Raw genomic sequence first — 19,408 nt, forward strand, 5'->3', positions numbered from 1 at the left:
GTGAAGTGTTCAATTTTCTCCTTACCAGTTGAACCTCCTTCTAACGCGGCTTAGTTTTCCGCTTTGGTTTTTCCCGGAGCCCATAAATCCTGCTAGGATAGATTAATAATATATCCTAGGCTTGCATAATTATAGCTTTAGGAACGAATTCAACTGATATTCACGATTTTTCTGCTCCTTTTGAACTGAAGAGGGGATAAGTTATACAATGTTTGAGGAATTGAGAATCGTCGTACACAAATCCAGACTAAATCACCATCGAGTAATAAGGATATATGGTTTATTAGATATTGAAGAAAGAATAGGGAAGGAATCCACATCAGCTCCTGGCGTAAGTTGTCGTTGCACGTTACCCAGTGCAGGCTATAACGGGCTTAGCGTAGAGAGCGGATTAAAGTTTCACCGCGCAGCTGATTCGTCAGGTGATCATCTTCGAACTTTCTATCTCTTCACCAATGTTCTCGACCACATAATTTTACAGATCATCCCTCGAGTGAGATTCTAAGTATCAATACATTTAAACGCTCTTTTTCCTCAGACAAAGCCGAAATTCAAAAAGGCCATTATGTCTCACAGCAAACGTAATACTTCCCGTGCGGTCTTCACCTCCCACGAGCGTGAGTTGGCGAAATCAGCCTGGACAAGCAGTAGTGCTCGTCTATCTCGAGACTCATTTTTACCATTTGCTTCATGTCGCCTATGTCTTCTACCTGCGCGTACTCCTGTCTCGTGTAGTCATGGTGATATATTCTGTCGCGAGTGCGCGTTGAGCAATATTTTGGCCCAGAAGAAGGAAATCAAGAGGTTGGAGAAAAACAAGGAAAAGGATGATCAGGACAAGAATGAAGATCGTATGAGAGAAGAGGATGAGGCGAGAGAGAGGGCTGTAGCGGAATTCGAGAAAGTACAAATGGGACTAGAGGGGAAGACCGGAGGAAAAGGCGGCAAGATTGTAGGAAGAGAAGGAGGAAAGATTATGGTAGAGCAAGAGGTAAATGGTGAAGGTGGAAAGAGGGGAGAAAAGAGGAAGTTTGAGTTAGATGAGGATGAGCTTTTGAGAATTGCACAGGATGAGAGATCAAAAGCGAGGAGAGCTATTGATGACGAAAAAGTATGATGCTCAATCTGATAATTATGAAAATTTACTCAAACTACGACAGGCTTCCAAAACAACTTTACCTAGTTTCTGGGTTCCATCCGTCACACCAAGTTCGAATACTAATACCACTCTTCACAATATCGTCAAAAAGGCCAAACAATCGCCAGTTTGCCCCGCCTCACAACAAGACAAACCACACAACTACTCACTCCATACCTTAATTACCGTTGCATTCACAGAAGAAACCGACAGCGTCACAAAAAAGCCGCAAAGAATATGCCCTTCGTGCAAAAAGCAATTGACCAACACTTCCAAAGCCGTACTTGCGAAACCCTGCGGTCATGTGCTCTGCAAATCATGCGTTACCAAATTCATGACACCAAGCGGAGTTCATGATCCGCACGCAGAAGCGGGAACAGATCAAAACGCTGTTGCTTGTTATGTCTGTGAGGCAGATCTGACAGAGCGAAATGATGTTAAAGAGAAGGGGAAGAAGGGAGATAAGGAAAAGATCAAGCCAGGACTGGTAGAGATTAAAAGCGAGGGTACAGGATTTGCTAGTGCGGGGGGCAATAAAGTTGTAAAGGAGGACGTTGCTTTCCAATGCTGAGAAATGTATGGCTTCATGATGGATTGTATGATAGAGCGCGCGATAGATTGTGATGATCCAAGAAAGATAATTGATTTTATACCATGACTTTTCACAGCCTTTAGAATATGGGTCTAAACATGCCGCTTACAATGTCATGTTAATTTCATAGAAAAGTACTTAGACTTGATAGGTCTTGGGCTATGCCATTGAGGATACCTCAATAGCTTGACCGTTCGGGGGCGCTTTGCAAGCACTGCTTTAATGTTTGTCTTGTCATGATCCTTTCTGCTCTTTCCCTCTCACTCCCTACACTACACTCTTTCATTAGTTTTTCTATATACCGGGCAGTGGACGGCACATTCCCCCCTCACTAACTCAAGACCCCGCTCCAAACTACCCTACACACCAGCGAAACTCTGTGTTGCATGTCACTATAACCTCACTCAACGACTTAGCATAGAGAAAACATCTCTCACGATACACAAACCCCAAATCCACAATGCTCTTCTCCAAGGCTCCAAAACTTCCACTGATCACACGTACATATACAGAAAATCTAAACAACCAAAGAACGCGTACACTCAATCATTCCCTCCAGTCTACCATGAATCAGAGTATCCACAGAGAGAGCGCTCTGTACCGTCATCGATAACATTAATTGAATAGCCTTCGACTTTCATAGAAAAGGCAATGTGTGCGAATTGACTTGAGTTTTCAGACTCCTTTCTCACTCTTGCATGAAGGTACACATTGTAGATGATCCCCTGTAGCCATTCTCAACGTATCATTCACTGTGAATTCCCATAAATCATTTAATCGTGCTAGTATAGATAGATACCTTTACTTTTCCCGAAGAGAAAAGAAGGTAACATGATATATACTAAACTATGGTATATCCCCTCTTAGATGTACTATTATACTTCCATACCCCGAGCAAATTTCCACCAAGAATCAACAATTCGATATAGGTTCAAAATCATCAGGATTATTTGCAACACCACCAGATACCTACCAACCGTCACCAACTCCTACAATGTCAATTCGATCCAGAGTTTTGAAATGAAGTTTAATCTTACCCCCATCTCATCTATTATTGCCTACCTTACGTCTCTCTCAATTTTCCCCTCTTCTTCCTTCACCCTGAATTGTGTCAACTATCCTCATTTTTCTTTCGAAAACTCAACGCTCAATATCCGATATCTGGTACCAATATCTTACTCTCTACTTCCGTCCCTCCCTTCCTACCCCTCCAAGTTCACTCAACCAACAACCACCCTCATAATCATCACCCTGACGACCTCAACACCGATTCTCACTACTAGAAACAATGTACTCAATACCATCTCCAAAAAAGCTTCATGCTGTTTCAACCATACATCAAATCATCGAGAGAAGCTCTCAAAGCAGTCTCGCTTTTCGGTACATACCACTCATTTCACCTCGTCACATCATGAAATATATACCCTGCTCCTTTCCGTCCCCTTTCCTCTCTCAATCATGTAAAAGTTCGAGAATTAATACATACTTTAAACCTGAGGATGAAATCTATACTTATAGAAGCAAAGATTCCTCATTCCTCATTCCAATCTATACAGAGTCAATTCAAAGCATACCTACTAATATGATCCCATAGCGCCGACCACATTCCCTCCCCACTCGGGAGAATTGCAAGATTGATTTAGAAACCATATTTGCTCTTCATCCAAGGATTTTGACGATTCAATGAAGGTTCTGATATGTACTCATCGAATGCCATTTAAGAAGTCAAAAAATGCTTCCGATTATTTCACACTATGTTTTCTGTAGATAATGGGGAAGAGAGAGCAGATGTATCAAGAATACGTACTTCACTAGGCAGGTCACCTCGACACAATATGAGGTTCAAAACTTACAATTCACATAAAGAGCATAGAAGTATATCATGAGTCTCAAGGTACTTACTTATCAAGGTATTCAGCAACCATCAATTCCGAAATATGAGAGTACCACACAGCTAGAAAGAAAAAAGAAGTCTTCACCCTTTTCCAATTAAACCGAAGATTACCCGACATTTCCATTCACAGTGCTTCTTCCAAATTTATTCTTACAACCGAGTCAACCTACAACCCACGACCTACCCCGCGATGGCAACGCACTCGAGCTCTCACCGCATCTATGAATACCATCGCGCACTTCGTATATCCAGTACATTTTCGTTGATTCAATATGGGTTGATTAGCTCATTGGTCTAACTACGTAGCCCGTGCAATTGCAGTGGGTATTCTCCTGAGTTCTGAATCCTGATTCCTGAAGTCGAAACCACCTCTTGCCAATCGAGCCAATCAAGGCAACGTCAAAAAGCAAATGTTCAGTCAATAATTAATTATTCGCCTCCTCCTTTTCATCGTCGTACTCGTAGTCGTAGTGGATGATGAGTGGATCCGAGAACGTGCGTATTTGAAACAGAATTGACGGGTGGTAGTATGGATGTTGTGATAAACATCCCTTTATTTGACTGGGGATTTCTTTTTGCGATCTTCGGCTCCAACCATATAAGAGGGCCTTGATTGGAATAAATGAGTAAGTCCTTTTGAGAAGTTATGAATTAAATGATTTTACATGATTTCCATAGATTAAGAAGACCCTTGGAAAAATCCTTAAAACTTCGAATCGCATCAAAATTTCCCCAACATTTTCTCAATTCGTATTTGAATTCCGAAGGAAGCCAGAAAAACGAGGTACGAATCTTGAATGATAAAAATTTCAAACGTGGGGGCTGAAAAAGTTCTACATTATACTTTGCGAGTACATAATACCTGTCTGGGCACTTATTCATTCGAGCCGCAAGTCTGCGGTACAACAATAAACCACGCATTGCCTTTTGCATGTGCATAACCGTTCACTGTTTCAATATAAGGGGGGGAAAACGCAACAAAACATAGCCACAAACCTTGGGAGACACAACATTTGTATCCCACCACGTTCATCCTCTGCTTCTTCTAGAAGTCGGAAGTCGAAGCCCCTGATGATCTGGCTACTAAACTCCATTTAAAACACATCACTACCGCGTAAAGCACATTATAGCCAAGCTCATGGATTTCTTCTTGGTAGACGAGCCAATCAAGAGCTTGTGGGTTGGGATCAACGAGTCAAGGGGTGGTCGAGAACTTGGTGAAGTGTTCCTTCTTTCACTAGCCGAATTGAGAAAAGATGCCGAAGATTGATAGATGGAGAAGGACCCTGCATTAGATCCACCAGGGTAGAGTGATGGATGGATGTGTTGATTGAATTTGATTTAGAAATTTTTGATAGAAAGGGTTTGATTGGATAGTTATATGTAATCTATTTGATTGATTGATTGATTGATTGATTGATTGATTGAATGGATGAACCATGAATGGTGGTTGTTGAAGTATGGTATGTGGAAGAAGATACATACTGAGGGCGTGCTGTAACCGATAACGGTGAAAGGGCGAAGGTAATACCAAGACCGTCTTTTTAACATGTGAAAGGATGTTGCACAGAATCCAGGAAAGAAGAAGGTAAAATGAAGATGACATCTCGTACGACTAACTAATCTTTACGACAATATGATCACCTACAACAGTCAGCAACAATCAGCAACAATCAGCAACACGCAGCATCTCTTTGGTCAATGAAGAGAATTAACCTGCGGGCTGAAAAGATGCTAGAGATGCCAATGCCAATGCCAACACAAATATCACTTCCCTTATTGATTAGGGGTCGTAACTTGTACCGTTGTACAGTTAGTTCGTTGTGGGTAAGAAAAGGAAAGTTGTGGATGGACAATCAGTGGAGATGTATCAGGATGGCATGATACTGACATTGATGATTGATGATTGACGATTGATGATTGATGATTGATGGTAAAGATAGACGTTGGAGATGTTTCATTATGGAAAGGGCATCTGTCTGAGCATGTGCCTGCCCAAGTTGCCTTGCTCTTTCCTCCTTCCTGCCCGAGTATGTGTGCACAGTACGAGTTACTCTGATCTGATGGCTGATGGCTATTCTTGCTACAGTCTCATTCCTATCATCCCACCAAGTCTCAGGCGGATAAATGCTGACAACGTCTCTTATCGGATCCAATCAGATCCAATCAATTGCACCAAGAATTACGGTAAATCGACATAAATCGACATAAATTGATATAAATTGATGAATATAAATTTGAAATCTGGCCTACTCCACAACCTACACCAAATGAAGTTAGTATGAATTCTCAAAAACTGTTGAGGAGTAAAGATCTCCACTATCACTTCTCTTACCGAATCCTTAAAGTGGAGATGATGGTTTTGGGCGGGAAAAGTAAAAATAATATGGAGAAATTTCAAGGAAGATAGAAGATTTGGTTCACGCTAAGGGTTTAAGGGTTCAATTGGCATTTGGCATTTTCTCTTCAAAATTTACATGTGGTGGTAGTGGTGGTGGTGGTGGTGGGAGTAGTAGCTCGGTGGGTGTTTTGTTTGATCTGTGTGTCTATTTGTATTTGTATTTGTATTTGTATTTGTATGTGTGTGTGTGTGTGTGTGTGTGTGTACTCGGTATATACTAGGTAGGAAGTGAATGATTTTACTATTTTTACTATTTTTACCATTTTCACCATTTTCACTCCTAATGCGGTAGGTACTAGGTATAGGTATGAATTGATAATTGATATGAGAATTGCCTCAATCATTTCCACCAAGACTCGAAGCTAACAGTAGCTAGGTAAAGCTAAGAAATTTTATATTTCTTAACATCATATATATAAACTTCCCATCTTCCTTCCTCTACACTTCTTCTCACTTCTTCTTTCACCTTTTCCCTCTTTTTGAAATCTTTCCCCAAATTCCTTTTTCTCCCTTTGTCTCAATCGAGAAGAAGTTTCAGGAATCTGGAATATTCTTATTACTGTCTCAAAGGTGACTTTCTGACACTGTTGTTCTATTCATCTCTTGTCAACGCGCACAAAGAGCAAGAGGAAGAACTGACTTGATAAATTAAATCAAGATCTTTCAATCATTCCCTTTTATACACATCTCCTCAAACACTCCGATTGAGGGAAGAACAAACTCGCAAACATGGCACCTTCCACTCGCTCTTCAGTGAGCAACACCCTCGTTGAGGAAAAGCAACCTCAACATCTTGACATGCATGGAAATGTCTTTGAACTTCCCAATTATACCATGAAAGAAATCTACGATGCTATTCCAGCTCATTGCTTTAAACCCTCCATCATTCGATCAATGGCATACGTTGTCCGCGACTACTTCTACGTCTCTACCCTCATCTACCTCGCCCTTACCTTTATCCCAATGCTTCCAAATCCATACCTTAGATTTGCCGCTTGGGTTGCATATACCACCGTTCAAGGATTCGTTTTCACCGGTATTTGGATTTTGGCACACGAATGTGGACACGGTGCTTTCAGCAAGAACAAGAGATTGAACTGGACTATGGGATTGATCATGCATTCGTTCTTACTCGTGCCATTCCACTCCTGGAGACTTTCCCACTCTCAACATCACAAAGCTACCGGAAACATGGACAAGGACACTGCTTTCGTTCCACACACCAGAGAAGGTTGGATTCAGAGAAACTTTGGAGAGAAGGCCAAGGCCAACATGATCGAGTTTGCTGAATTGGCAGAAGATTCCCCAATCTCCTCGCTTTACCATGCATTCATTCATCAATTTTTTGGATGGCCAGGTTACTTGATTGCCAACTTGACTGGACAAGATTATGATGGTGCTAAGGGAATGAGAATTTCTCACTTCTATTTCGGAGAGGACAGTGTCTTTTACAAGAAGCACGAGTTACCTTTGATCGTTTTGAGTGACGTTGGTGTTGCTGTTATGATTGCCGCTTTGATCTGGGCTGGTCAAGTCTTCGGAAGCTTCAATGTTATTGTTCTTTGGGGTGTTCCATGGTTGTGGGTTAACAACTGGATTGGTACGTTTTATCTCACAATCCTCAACTAGCTGAAACTAACATATTATCATAGTTGCTATTACCTTCCTTCAACACACCGACGCATCCATGCCCCATTACAACAACAACACCTGGAATTTCGCCCGTGGTGCAACCGCTACTATCGATCGTGATCTTGGTTTCATTGATACCCATCTTTTCCACGATATCATCGGTACCCACGTTTGCCATCACTTGGTCTCCACCATCCCATTCTACCACGCCGGAGAAGCAAGCCAACACATCAAGAAAGTTATGGGTCAACATTACAAAGCCGATGTCAAGACACCTTTCTGGACCGCTTTCTGGAGAAACCAACGTACATGCAAATTCGTTGAAGAGTCAGAGGGTATGGAAGGAAGTGGTGTCTTCATGTACAGAAATTTGTACAACAGAGAGGGAGAAGTTCACGCTAAGGATCTTACTAATGGACAAGCTTCTATCGCTAAGTCAGAGAAGCCAACCGTCTCAAAGGTTGTACCAGTTGGCTCCATGGCTACAGCAATGAGCACCAGCAGAAATATGAATGCAGGAAGAAGATTGAGTCAAAGTGTTCAAGAGAGAGCAAAGGCTGGATTACCTCTTTTGGCCGAAGTTATGGGGGAGTGAATAGGCAATAGGGGATGAGATGTTTGACATGAAGAGTTGTGGATATAATTGACCACGTGCATTGGTGGATGGAGTTGTGGAGTTTTCGCTTGCGAGTCAAGAAGAGACTTGGGTCACAACACGATAACAGACCCAAGATATATAGTTTCAGATTAGATCTTGGAATCCCGCGGAGAGATATCCTTCTTTTTAGAGATAGATTAGCTGGTTGATTGCATCTTCTGGTGTACATAGAGCGATATGGACTAGACTGGATAGATGGTTTAGATTAAACTCAACTAGACTAGACCACGGCAATACGTTTAGAATAACACAAAAGCGTTATTACACTCTTTATACTCTATCGCTGTGAGCTTGAACCAATGGTCCTGTGGCTGTGAGGTGTAGGCATGACGTGTAATGTGATTCCATTCAAGTGCTATGTCGAACTTATCACATGCAAGTGTGTGAAAAAGTTGTATTTGTATCTACACTACTTCCCACCCACCTTAAGTAAAGTCGGTATTGGTATTACAAATGAGCCTGTGAAACTTGAGATGAGTGCATGCACCGCAGCTTCTCCAGTTCACAATATCTTACATTAGACCCGATTTTGGAGTGTGGAGGTGGATACAATGGCGGCGTGCGAATAGGAAATGATTTAGTTGGTACGGTACACATACATGATCAGATGGTAGACTTTATTCGCGATATGTTTCTATGTGGAAAGTGGAGGTGTACTGGGCTGGACTGAATTGGATGTTTGAGTGGTATGGTGTGGGGTGGGGTGAGATGTTGTTGTCTGTTTGTTTGGGTGAATGAATGGATGGATGGATGGATGGGTAGATGAATAGATGGATAGGATGAATGGATGTGGGTGTTTGGTGTTATGTGTAATGCGATATTGGTGCAAGTGTTGGTGATTTCTGGAGAGACTATATTGAGGGAGGATTATGTGTGTATGTATGTATGTATGTATGTAATGCGGGATATGGGAATTGTCATTAAAGTCTAGAAGGAGAGGGTAAAGTTTTGGAGAATTCTGAGGTCTCGAGCGAAGGACGTCAGTAGATGAAATAAACCGTTGTGACATTCGAGGCATTGGAATGTTTGTCTATCGATTGGGATGACTGTGTTTACATGCTAGGCAGATTACGAATTAAGTGTTTCATGACGGGTGTGTATGTGATGAATATCAAATATCTTCTAAATTCCTATAATGCTCTTCCCCGCTTTGAAGTCGATAAATCCCGAATATGATTGAAAATTAATAGGGAGCAGCGTCCTCCCCGTTCTCCCGCTTTCTATCATGGCTCCGCATCTATATCCTCAATAACATGCCGTTCCAGCTTTTGAATCCGTTCTCCGGTGACGTATACACTATTCCTCCAAGCTTCCTTACCACTGCACATCACATCATCCGAGCACGCATGTCTAAATGAAGTCGGCAGGTTATTCTTATCTCTGTAATGATTCAGAATATGAGCCATACTCCGTTTGCAACCATCTAGCTCATTTCTCGAAAATCTTCGATCACAACCCCCGACAACACAACGGTCGTGCGTACGATCTAGTATCAGAAAGGTGTTTTGTTTTAGCTCCTCGCGTTTTTGATGGCGTTCATGGGATGAAAGATGGGAGATGTCAATGTGGTGCGTTTTGAGATGATCTTCTATACTGTCTATTCGGAGAGATAGGTGGGTGCAGGAGGGTTCAGGACAGGCGATGAATTGACAAGGATTGTGTGTGTTGGAATGTTTGCGGAGAGCTTTCAGAGTGGCAAATCGTTTGTTGCAGTAGCATTTGTAGAGCTTGGAGGAAGTGGGACGTTGTCTTCTGGTTTGAGGACTTGATGTTTCAGTGGAGGAGTGTTTTTTTGTTGGACGTTTCTTTGAGCGAGAGCCTGAAGATGATGTGAGAATGAAAGGTTGGCTCGAGGAAGGAGAGGGATCAGAAAATGATTGAGAAAATTTCGTTGGTTCAGTTTCGGAGGGGATGTGTGCATCATGACCTGAATTGCAGTCATTGTTCGAAAGACCACTGTCCACAGGGCTGTGGAGACGCCATCCTTGTTCATAATAAGCTTCGTCGACTACCTCTAGTATACAGGAGCTCTTCTCCTCCCTGTCTTCAATCCGAATATTTGAAAGAATATCCCGAATGGACTTGCGAATAGACAGACCGAATTCCAAAATTTCTGGTGGGCCAAACGCGTGTCTGCGATAGAAGAGTTTAATAGAATCTTTCACAAGCGAGGGTTTGTATTCCATAGAGACATTGTCCCCCTCTATCAATTTTGTCCGTATCAAAGTAAATAGTTCATCTGCAATCTCGTGATTTGAGCGTACACATAACTTCGCAGCATAATTGTTTTGAGAAATAGTCGAGAAGTTTGGATGATGAGCATTTTCCTGGCTAATCAAGAATGAGGGGTGGTTCGGCAAAGGATTCTGTAAGGCATCGTTGTTATTAGTGTGGGGAATCTTTGATTTAATGGAAGTATATGAGACATTCAGAAGTCAATGCAGACGGTTGAGCAATAGCAAAGCTATGACTTAGGTTGAGATTACCCTTCAAGAATGACCTAACGGCTTATCCAGTTCGGTACCCCTTTCTGTGGCTCAATATTTCACCCTACTGAGATTCCCCGAGACCTACCCTCGAATCATTCAGACGAGACGTAACCCTGAATATGAAGTCACAGAATTTGCATATTGGAAATTTCTTATGGTTTTATGCTGGAAAGTATCCGATCGAAAATTGGCTGAAAAGATAGTCGATGAGATGTTGTGCTGAAGTGATGAAAGTTCTGGAAGTTCTGTGTAAAGGATTCCAATTCTAGATACTCAGACCCCAAGCGCAAAGTTGAGTTCACATTGTTGTGAAAGAGATGAGGAGACCACGATGTGGCATTTGCAAGATCGTCATCTTCCGATGTATTTAAATTTGGAAAGGTAGTTGATTGTTCAACGCGAGGACAACCATTCAGATGGTTATCATGGTTGTAAGTGGAGCAAGGCGAGAAATGGTGTGGTCGATTGGATGTGATGTCAATTTAGGTGCCTGAGAAATTAGGTTAGATTCATTGCACAGCCCCCGGGCCCAATCGGGTTTTTGAGATGATATTTCACTTACCCACCTGCACTGAGGGTCCAATGAAGATGGGAGAACTGGTGAGACCGTAGTTACTGATGATTGAGAAGATAAATTAAAGACTTTGGAGATTTTATTCAGAAGTAAGTGAGGTTTCGCCTCTGGCAAGTCCACTGTGGAACCTGAAAAGCCAAATCACGTGACTATTTGAGATTTTGACTGCGTCTTCCTAAAATAAGAGTAAGAGCGCTTATTGGGGAATGAGGTGTGAGTCCCACTTTTAACTCGAAAACTCTTGGCACTTTTTTGATGGATCTTTTCTTAGTCAGCAATTTCAAAAATCCCCAAAATTGAAGAAATCCGCCCTTTTGCCCTTTGGAAGAGGCCAGCGTTGTGTGTCAGCACGACGCACCTGTGATTCTATCCCAACATCACCAAGCTTTTGCATGTCAAGATGATGATGATTGGAAGGTTTTACAATGAATGCACTGAAATCAATGGAAGCACCAACACTACATTATCACATAATTTTCCACAATCAGTGTGATACCTATTCGAGTTAAATTAATCACACAGGCTTTTTTAAGAGCAATAGAAACATTCATGTCAGTGCAATTTAGGAAGTGTACTCAGGGAAGTGGTCTTTATTGCTTGCGGAATGACGATAAGAAGTACAGAAGAGGCGATACTTTTTCTGTAAATGCCATCGTTTGTCGATATTCCATCGATAGAATCCCGTGATCTTGATGTAAATCATCTAGAGCCTTCGTTTAATGGTGTACCATGATTTATGTCATTTCTCAATCAAATCATCAAACACCTCAACTTCTTACCGTAACGCCTTACGTCTACTCCTTACAAAACGAATCACGTATTTCATATTCAATAAAGAGAGGAGATTATTCAATGCTATGATGTTAGAAATTCGCAGGTACCCAAGGAGGCAAGTATTTCCGCGAACGCCAGCCACATGTTTGTTCATACAATCGTAGGGGATGGTGAAATAATGGCTTGTCAGGCAAAGAAAACATATGACTGCCGACCTTATGAATACAATTATCACTAGAAGCTTAGAGGACCCAGGTGCTGGTAAGACCTGAGATTTAGGAGCTTGGAGAAATCAGGACCTGGAGCTCTGCTTGTTGACTCAAGCTTGAAATCTTGTCCCATGGTTGGAAGCAGTGTTTAGCACGATGAATCATTGAGTAATTAATTTGAGCTGGAATAGGTCTGGGTATGAATTGAGGTTAAATTCTTTTCTTAATCCATTTTCGAGGTACAAAGACGCTACCACGAAATTCCCTTTTTCAAATAACTGATAGTGCTGCATCAACCCTTCCTCCTCCTCCTCCCCCCATTAAGTATTATTAAATATTACAAATTTGACCATAGATTGGCCCTACCAACTTGAAGGTACCCCCAAGTGACACCCATCTACTGAGTAATCAACTGGATTTCCTCGCATCCAACAGGATAAGTACGGTCATAAGTTGGGAAAACAGCGATAGCATAGACATTAGCCTCGGAGGTTGTGCAAGCCCAGAAGTTGAAGCCAGGGTATGTCAACCCTCCAAGAGTGCTATTTGGACCACTGTGAGGGGCTTCGAACACCCAACCTGCATCATATGGATTGCTGGCATCTGGAGCAGCATATACGACCGAACTGTCCAAGAGATACAGTTCTTGTCCTCCTTGGATGTTTACATGTCCGTTATCGAAAGAGAATTGAATGGCTGTATACTTGTTAGCTTGTTTCAAACCGTCTATATAGAAACGTGTTTATGCTTGCCTGGTGCAGATTTTCCAACCCAAAGCCATCCGTCGACTGCACTGATCTCCAAGCCTCGAAAGATCGACCCTGCTCCAAGTGGGAAAGTACGGAGAGTGTAGGTAGTGCTGGCTGTGCTAGCAGCGATAGGGCTAGCAGCAACAGTGCTGGCGAGGATAGTTGCGATGAGAGTCTTGGAGAACATTTTGATGTTTGGAAGTTGTTGGATTGATGGAATAGTTGAATATGTGTGTAGTGAAATGATGAGTGAGTTGGAAGCTGTTGATGATGATTTGAGTGATGATTTGAATGATGTTTGAATTCCAGGACCTTTCTATATATACTATGAACCCCTATAATATCCATTTATTTTCGTGGAGACACAACTGGTGCTGACCCATTAACATCTTGACAACCTTGTTCTTGGTACACTATAAATCGGATATCCATTATTGTCACTCAGTTAATAACAAGTAGATACGACCACCCTGCATTGAGTGCTATACAAGGGGTACATTAATAATTAGTATCGAATCATCAATCATGGAAACATAAACCCATGAAAATGACGAGTCATGATGTAAAAAGTGGATTGGCTAAACAGTACCGGTAGTTGCTTAGCACTGAAGTACTATCATCTTGTTCGATGTTCCAGTTCGATCCCAGCGTAGACCGCTTAGTTGTACCTCTATACAACGTATCCTTCCCCTGCTGTGACTCGTATGTCTCTCCGGCCTCGTATTTGTGGGCTTGCCAGTGGCCTTCCGAGGACCTCAAAGTGGCTCAAGGTGGATATTTTCTGCACGTCAAAATGTGGAGTATATGAACACTTTATTGAGAACGTTAAATTTAAGCTTCAAATGCTGGCAGTCACATTCCAGAATACAACAATGTCAACGGCGAACTCTAAATTTTACGGCTCCTAACTCAGCCACGATCATCCACAATATACACGCTTGGCACCTCGGAATGAAAACAAATAAGCGGGGCGTTCTATAGGGGTAGATCTCCACAGCCCGCGATCGGGTCGTCGGCTCCTACAGCCCCGCAAAATGAACATTGAGCTATTTCTGGATTCTGCCCGCTTACTCGGAGAATTCGCAAACTGCCTTAGTTTCCGCTTTATCTGCCAAGTACATCATAAAAGTCTTTTCAATGAGACACGACATCTTCGCACCCGGGTGTACTTCGGTTACCTCGTCTACACATCAACCCCTCTTTGACAATGCCACTTACATCGAATACAGGTGTATCCGTAGTGTGACATGATTTTGCGTCCACAAATTGGCCAGTCTCAAAATTTCTCCCCAAAGCTGACAATTCACATGGTATTTTCTCATCTGCAGAGCCAGGTGTGACAGGAGAGGCTGTTGGTATTCTTTTTCACTGAGTCTAGCGGCTTTTTGCCGTGTTCAGGGACTGCATTAGAGACTTATTTGTGGAAGAAGTTGTCCCTCCGCGCTCGAGGCATTTGCCACGAGACCTCGTTTGGGTTTGTATATCAAGGTTCACGATCGCTGTTTTACGTAATAGCTTTCAGAGCAATGCTCCACATTGCAATCATTGCATTTTTGGATTCTACTCCAAAGTTGGAATTTAGTCTTTACCAACAAAATCGACGACTTAGAATGGATGTTCCAACCAGTGAGAGCAGCAGAAATACAACCAAACGCATATCCTCGTGTAACTCCCAGGGGAATTCGTCGGGTTAAACCAAAACCTCGTATATTAACGGATTCATGATTACTTAGACAATCGGCAATTCTTCTTTTCATCGTCATCGTCCTTTTGAGTTAGTCGCTGAATCGTAGTTAAAGCATATCCTTCCAGAAGAATGTGGGGTGATCAGGGACATCTGCTGATATTTTATTGCTGGGTTTGTGATGTGAACAAGTGGGCAGACTGAGGCTATTATGGTAGATTGAGCAATGGCTTTCTGTGAAGAATTGAGTGATTGACTTCCACATTGAGTGGTTTACGCGTTGGAAAAAGGAAAAATTGTTGACTGCTACCATAATGTATTGTCACATTGAGAGAATATGGTATTGGGAAATCACATTCAAACTTAATCATGGCTTACAGCTATTGAAAATGGTGTTGCATTACTGGAACTACAGAAGAGCTCACAAATTGAAAGCATTTCCTCTTGATTTTTTATTGTATGAAAGTATCGCAAGGATAAGTCGTGCAATGAAGAGTACTTAAATCCACTGCTCAAGGCGAATCGATATGTGATGAGGTGACTTGGAGTTTTATGGACGAGGATGGCGGCTTTCTACTGATCCATCCATGTTAGTCCAAAGCCACCACTATCATAATTATTTTAGACCGATCTTTCTGTATTCTGTTGCTAGCCCCTTGCCCCGCGCTTACCAATGTCTATTTTCAGCCGCAGTTCTTGAGTACAGTCGAGACGCTATTTCAGCTGTTCGACCTCAAAATCGCCGTTCATACTTGAGATAATGCAGTCCGAGTCAGCGTCTTTGTATGAATTGATTTTTCACTTCTTGTTTGTTGATACTTTTTATTTTCAACTCACTTTCGTATTCTAATACAGCGATCTTCAGACGGATAATTTAATGGGTCACGGCCCGTTCGTTTGTTCACGCTGGTTTCTGGTTTCCAATTTTGTTTAGCTCCTGAACTATATGAGCAACTGAAATGTCTGACTTACTGACTTTTGAGGTCGTGGCTTGAGCTGCCTTGAGACTGATATTGCTTCATGATGTCTCTCTGAACCATATTATATGCAATTCAGGAGACCGTAGAACAGAGCGGATGTTTTCTTTCATCATCACAATACGAGCTCATTAGTAGCCTAGATAAGCGCTAGCCAAGCTCTTACTTTTAAGCTGTGTCCTCACACTCTGTTGCGCACGGCAAGGGAAGTATTTGATCCAGAAATGTTTGAAATTGTGAATACCGTGTTGCTTCAGAACTCAATAAGATACTGTAAAGGAGCTGAGCTTGCAATTTTGAGTTATCTCACGCACAGGGGTATGGAAATGGGATATGCTGGCCTTGCTGATAGCCTCTTGCCCGACGGACCGAAAGGAGAGTTCGTCTAATGGATCTAAAGGAAAATCAGCACTACATAGGGTCAGATCCCTGCAGTGATTTCCTTTGAACCTAGATCGACCTCAAAAACCTGGATCGTCACCTTTTGCTGGTTTCATCGATCTAAGGGATGAACAGCCGACTTTCCTCCTACTAGTAAGAGGAAAAAGACAACGTCTTGCATCGTCTACGAACTGTCTCAATCGAACCATCATTATAGGGAAAAAAATTATTTTTATAATAACTATTATATTACTTCAAATTTCAAAAACATGGTATGTTGTTATATATTTGCAAGATGTATATAGTAAGAAAAAAGGAGTACAAAAGAGAAGTGTACGAAAACATGCGAACGAATTCTCTAACAAGTTAAATAATCCACATGCTGATAAATCGCGTTATAGAAATTATTTCTTATATATCTCAAACTCTTAGTTTTAAGTCGTGTTGGTTGATTCGTGAGTCGAACTGAAGCCTAATTTAGGCTACCGAGGACCTCTTCATATCTCATCAGTCGTTACCCATTTCTAGAATGTATGATGCTTTTCGATCTCCATGAATGAACCAAAAAAAGTTCTGTGAGAATTCAAGTATAACCCAGAACTCCATGCTAAAGATACCAGATAGAAAAAAGTGAAGGAAAGAGGCGCCCTTCGAGTGACATTGCCACGGAAGATTTCACAGAGTCATGTTATCGATGGTTGGATCGTCGTATTGTCGTCTCGTTGCTCCACAATTGTTGCATATGAATTTACTGAAGACTTCAACATTCCATATCGCAAAGGCTCGTGTGATGGGTCCCGAACTGTGTAATTGTTATGATGCTCGGAAACTGGATCCTCGTCGCAAACCCTTGACATTGCCACATCCGACGCTGTATCTGAAAGATGATCCAATGCATCAAGTATAGGACGAAGCCTTGAAGGCTGCTTGTTGTGGTATGGACTTATGTATTCAGACGGGCCCCGGTTGCCTGGATAACCACCACCATTGAAGCTCTTATTGCTCTCACGGTAGTCTTGAGCGCTAGATTCTTGGTTATAAAGATCTATATCAGGTCTCTCTTGTGGCTCTGTGCTATCACAGTTGTTTGAAAAATTAAGGTTGCCTTCATCAATCTCTAGTCGTACTTCGCAATCAGAGTCATTCCGATCGTTATCCGAAACCCGCTTTCGATTCTCTGGTTGGATGCAGGTGCTATTCTTCCAATGTTCTTTCATTCCACACTTGTCTTTGTCCGAGCATAAGTGCCGAAAGACCAAGGGGGTAGACTTTCTCAAATGTTCTGAGATATGGTCGTGGCTCTCCGAGCATTTCTTCCAAGAACCTCGAGGAAGCTTCGCGTCACAGAAAGTACAGTGGTCGTGGGTTCTATCTGTGATTATCAAAGTATTCTCCTTGATCCCTTCTGATTTACTGTTCTTTTCAGCTTCTGATAGACCTTCGAGGTAGCCTTAATGAGATTTGGTCTTCAGGTGACTGTCCATAGTATCCTTTCTCAGGAATATTTCCGAGCAATCAGGCACAATGCAAGCGAAAAATTCATAGGGATTATGGATTTTGTTGTGGGGTCCAATCCCTTTGAGCCCCACGATTGAATTACAATTGTCGTAGTGACAATTGTATTTGTCCGAGGAGGGTTTGCGCCGCTTACTGGAAGAGGAACCGACACTCGTGGAACCTCCATAATCGCTAGGACGCTTAGATGAAACTGAAAAGACTGAGGGGGCTCTGTTTGTTCGTATTGTCGAATTGCTCCCCTATCGAAAGAAACATCATTAGTTTGGAGATCTTCTATTGTGCAGATAGAAAAAAGCGCGAGATCATGTTAAGAGACGAATTTAAAAAAGGTTCTTGCAAATTACAAGAGCCTTAGATTCGGAGCATAGACATTGTCGTGATTCCAAGGTTACCGCAACATACAATAGTTCGTGGCGCGCAATGTAATGAATCAAAAGATATACTCACGTGTGTTTCAAGGCCATGATACTCAAGATCCGATCCAGAGATTGTTCCAGCTTTCGATAATGTTTGTGTACGTTGCGAACTTATCGGCATTTGGCCCGGTTCTGGCATTTCAAATTGAATATATTCCACTTGTCCAGGTAGATCAAGAGAGCGGTTTTTTATTCCAGCGATCGATGATTCATCAACTGGCTGAGAGCTACTCAATCTTTGAGGTGTGATCTGACATTGCAGGGGACTTTCTTTATCGGAGGACCCCGCTGTGGGTTTGGATACAAGTTCGTCCACCTCATTTAGACCTGCAAAAAAATCATCACCGAACTCGAGATCGTAACTCGGGAGTTCGCCATTGGGAAAGATATTCCAATTATCGATGTTATTGTCGTGAAAATTATTGTATGATAGGTGATTTGCATTGTCCAGATCATTTTCAAGGAAATGCAATACCTGATCACCACATATCGGTGGTTGCGCGAGGTTCGAACCAGGATCTCGGTAACCCTGCTGTGGCAGTGCGCTCTCATAAACGGCTACAGATTCTTCGACGGTTCTAAAAGACATGGTTTAGAGACAAATGGTGTTTTTTTTGTATAAAAATAATACTGCAAATATTAGAATTCTGCAGTACTGTTCATAGTAGATGACGTCGCTATGGCTCTGTAAAATTTTGCAGGTGCTAATAGTACACCTAACCAAAAACATACCGCGATATGTAGAAGAGGTGAGGAATACATTAAAGAAACATAAAACAAACTTGACGTGAATTGTACTAGAGGTGTGTGTTGGCCATCCTCATCTCGCATAAGGATATTGTTGATGGGGATGGAGATGGAGATGGAGATGGAGACGGTACCAGAAGCTAAGCGAGTTAAGGGGACGGCGATGATGCAGATATAAATGAAGGTAACATTTGATAAACTTTAGATGGTGGATAAAAGCTTTGGAGAGATTCCTATACCATTTCCTTCATCATGAGTCCCATAAAATCAAAAAAATATATGGAGAGGGAATCACGGACGGTTGGGCGGTGCTTCCCTTCTCTATTTCAGTCACCATCGTCATCGTCATCACCGCCGTCGTTACTGTTTTTATATCCTTTTCTCTTCAATACTACCTCAAAGATGTTTTATTTGAGGATCAAACGAAGATACTGCTATCAACGAATTCTCAAGTGATCTTAGAAATCTCAGAGCCCTCAATTAGAATGTTTGTGGTATGAAAGTAGCATTTAAGTTTGATCTGTCTATCGACCTCGTCCAACTGAGTGCTGGACACCAATCATTGAGAGGTCACG

General features: G+C 42.0%; 6 protein-coding genes across 6 annotated transcripts; 2 read left to right on the forward strand and 4 right to left on the reverse strand.

Moving 5' to 3' along the window:
- Positions 1-565: 565 nt before the first annotated feature.
- On the forward strand, positions 566-1,709 carry EAE97_006438 (uncharacterized protein; the record flags this gene model as incomplete). Its single annotated transcript, XM_038876951.1, has 2 exons — positions 566-1,111; positions 1,161-1,709. The coding sequence occupies 2 exons, from the start codon at positions 566-568 to the stop codon at positions 1,707-1,709; spliced, it is 1,095 nt and encodes a 364-aa protein (XP_038731883.1).
- Positions 1,710-6,754: 5,045 nt separating this feature from the next.
- Positions 6,755-8,252, forward strand: EAE97_006439 (uncharacterized protein; the record flags this gene model as incomplete). Its single annotated transcript, XM_038876952.1, has 2 exons — positions 6,755-7,625; positions 7,678-8,252. The coding sequence occupies 2 exons, from the start codon at positions 6,755-6,757 to the stop codon at positions 8,250-8,252; spliced, it is 1,446 nt and encodes a 481-aa protein (XP_038731884.1).
- A 999-nt stretch (positions 8,253-9,251) lies between these two features.
- Positions 9,252-11,159, reverse strand: EAE97_006440 (uncharacterized protein; the record flags this gene model as incomplete). Its single annotated transcript, XM_038876953.1, has 3 exons — positions 9,252-10,681; positions 10,934-11,069; positions 11,107-11,159. 3 exons carry the CDS (start codon positions 11,157-11,159, stop codon positions 9,539-9,541), a joined length of 1,332 nt encoding a protein of 443 aa, XP_038731885.1. The 3' UTR covers positions 9,252-9,538.
- Positions 11,160-12,758: 1,599 nt separating this feature from the next.
- Positions 12,759-13,297, reverse strand: EAE97_006441 (uncharacterized protein; the record flags this gene model as incomplete). Its single annotated transcript, XM_038876954.1, has 2 exons — positions 12,759-13,057; positions 13,114-13,297. 2 exons carry the CDS (start codon positions 13,295-13,297, stop codon positions 12,759-12,761), a joined length of 483 nt encoding a protein of 160 aa, XP_038731886.1.
- A 3,538-nt stretch (positions 13,298-16,835) lies between these two features.
- EAE97_006442 (uncharacterized protein) lies at positions 16,836-17,369 on the reverse strand (the record flags this gene model as incomplete). The annotated part of the gene is made up of 1 exon (XM_038876955.1): positions 16,836-17,369. One exon carries the CDS (start codon positions 17,367-17,369, stop codon positions 16,836-16,838), a length of 534 nt encoding a protein of 177 aa, XP_038731887.1.
- Positions 17,370-17,603: 234 nt separating this feature from the next.
- EAE97_006443 (uncharacterized protein) lies at positions 17,604-18,804 on the reverse strand (the record flags this gene model as incomplete). Its single annotated transcript, XM_038876956.1, has 2 exons — positions 18,118-18,804; positions 17,604-17,909 (listed from the first exon to the last, which is right to left on the reverse strand). The coding sequence occupies exons 1-2, from the start codon at positions 18,673-18,675 to the stop codon at positions 17,604-17,606; spliced, it is 864 nt and encodes a 287-aa protein (XP_038731888.1). The 5' UTR covers positions 18,676-18,804.
- Positions 18,805-19,408: the final 604 nt, after the last annotated feature.

This window comes from Botrytis byssoidea, assembly GCF_014898295.1.
Source record: "Botrytis byssoidea strain MUCL 94 chromosome Unknown BBYS_012, whole genome shotgun sequence".
Taxonomy (NCBI): domain Eukaryota; kingdom Fungi; phylum Ascomycota; class Leotiomycetes; order Helotiales; family Sclerotiniaceae; genus Botrytis; species Botrytis byssoidea.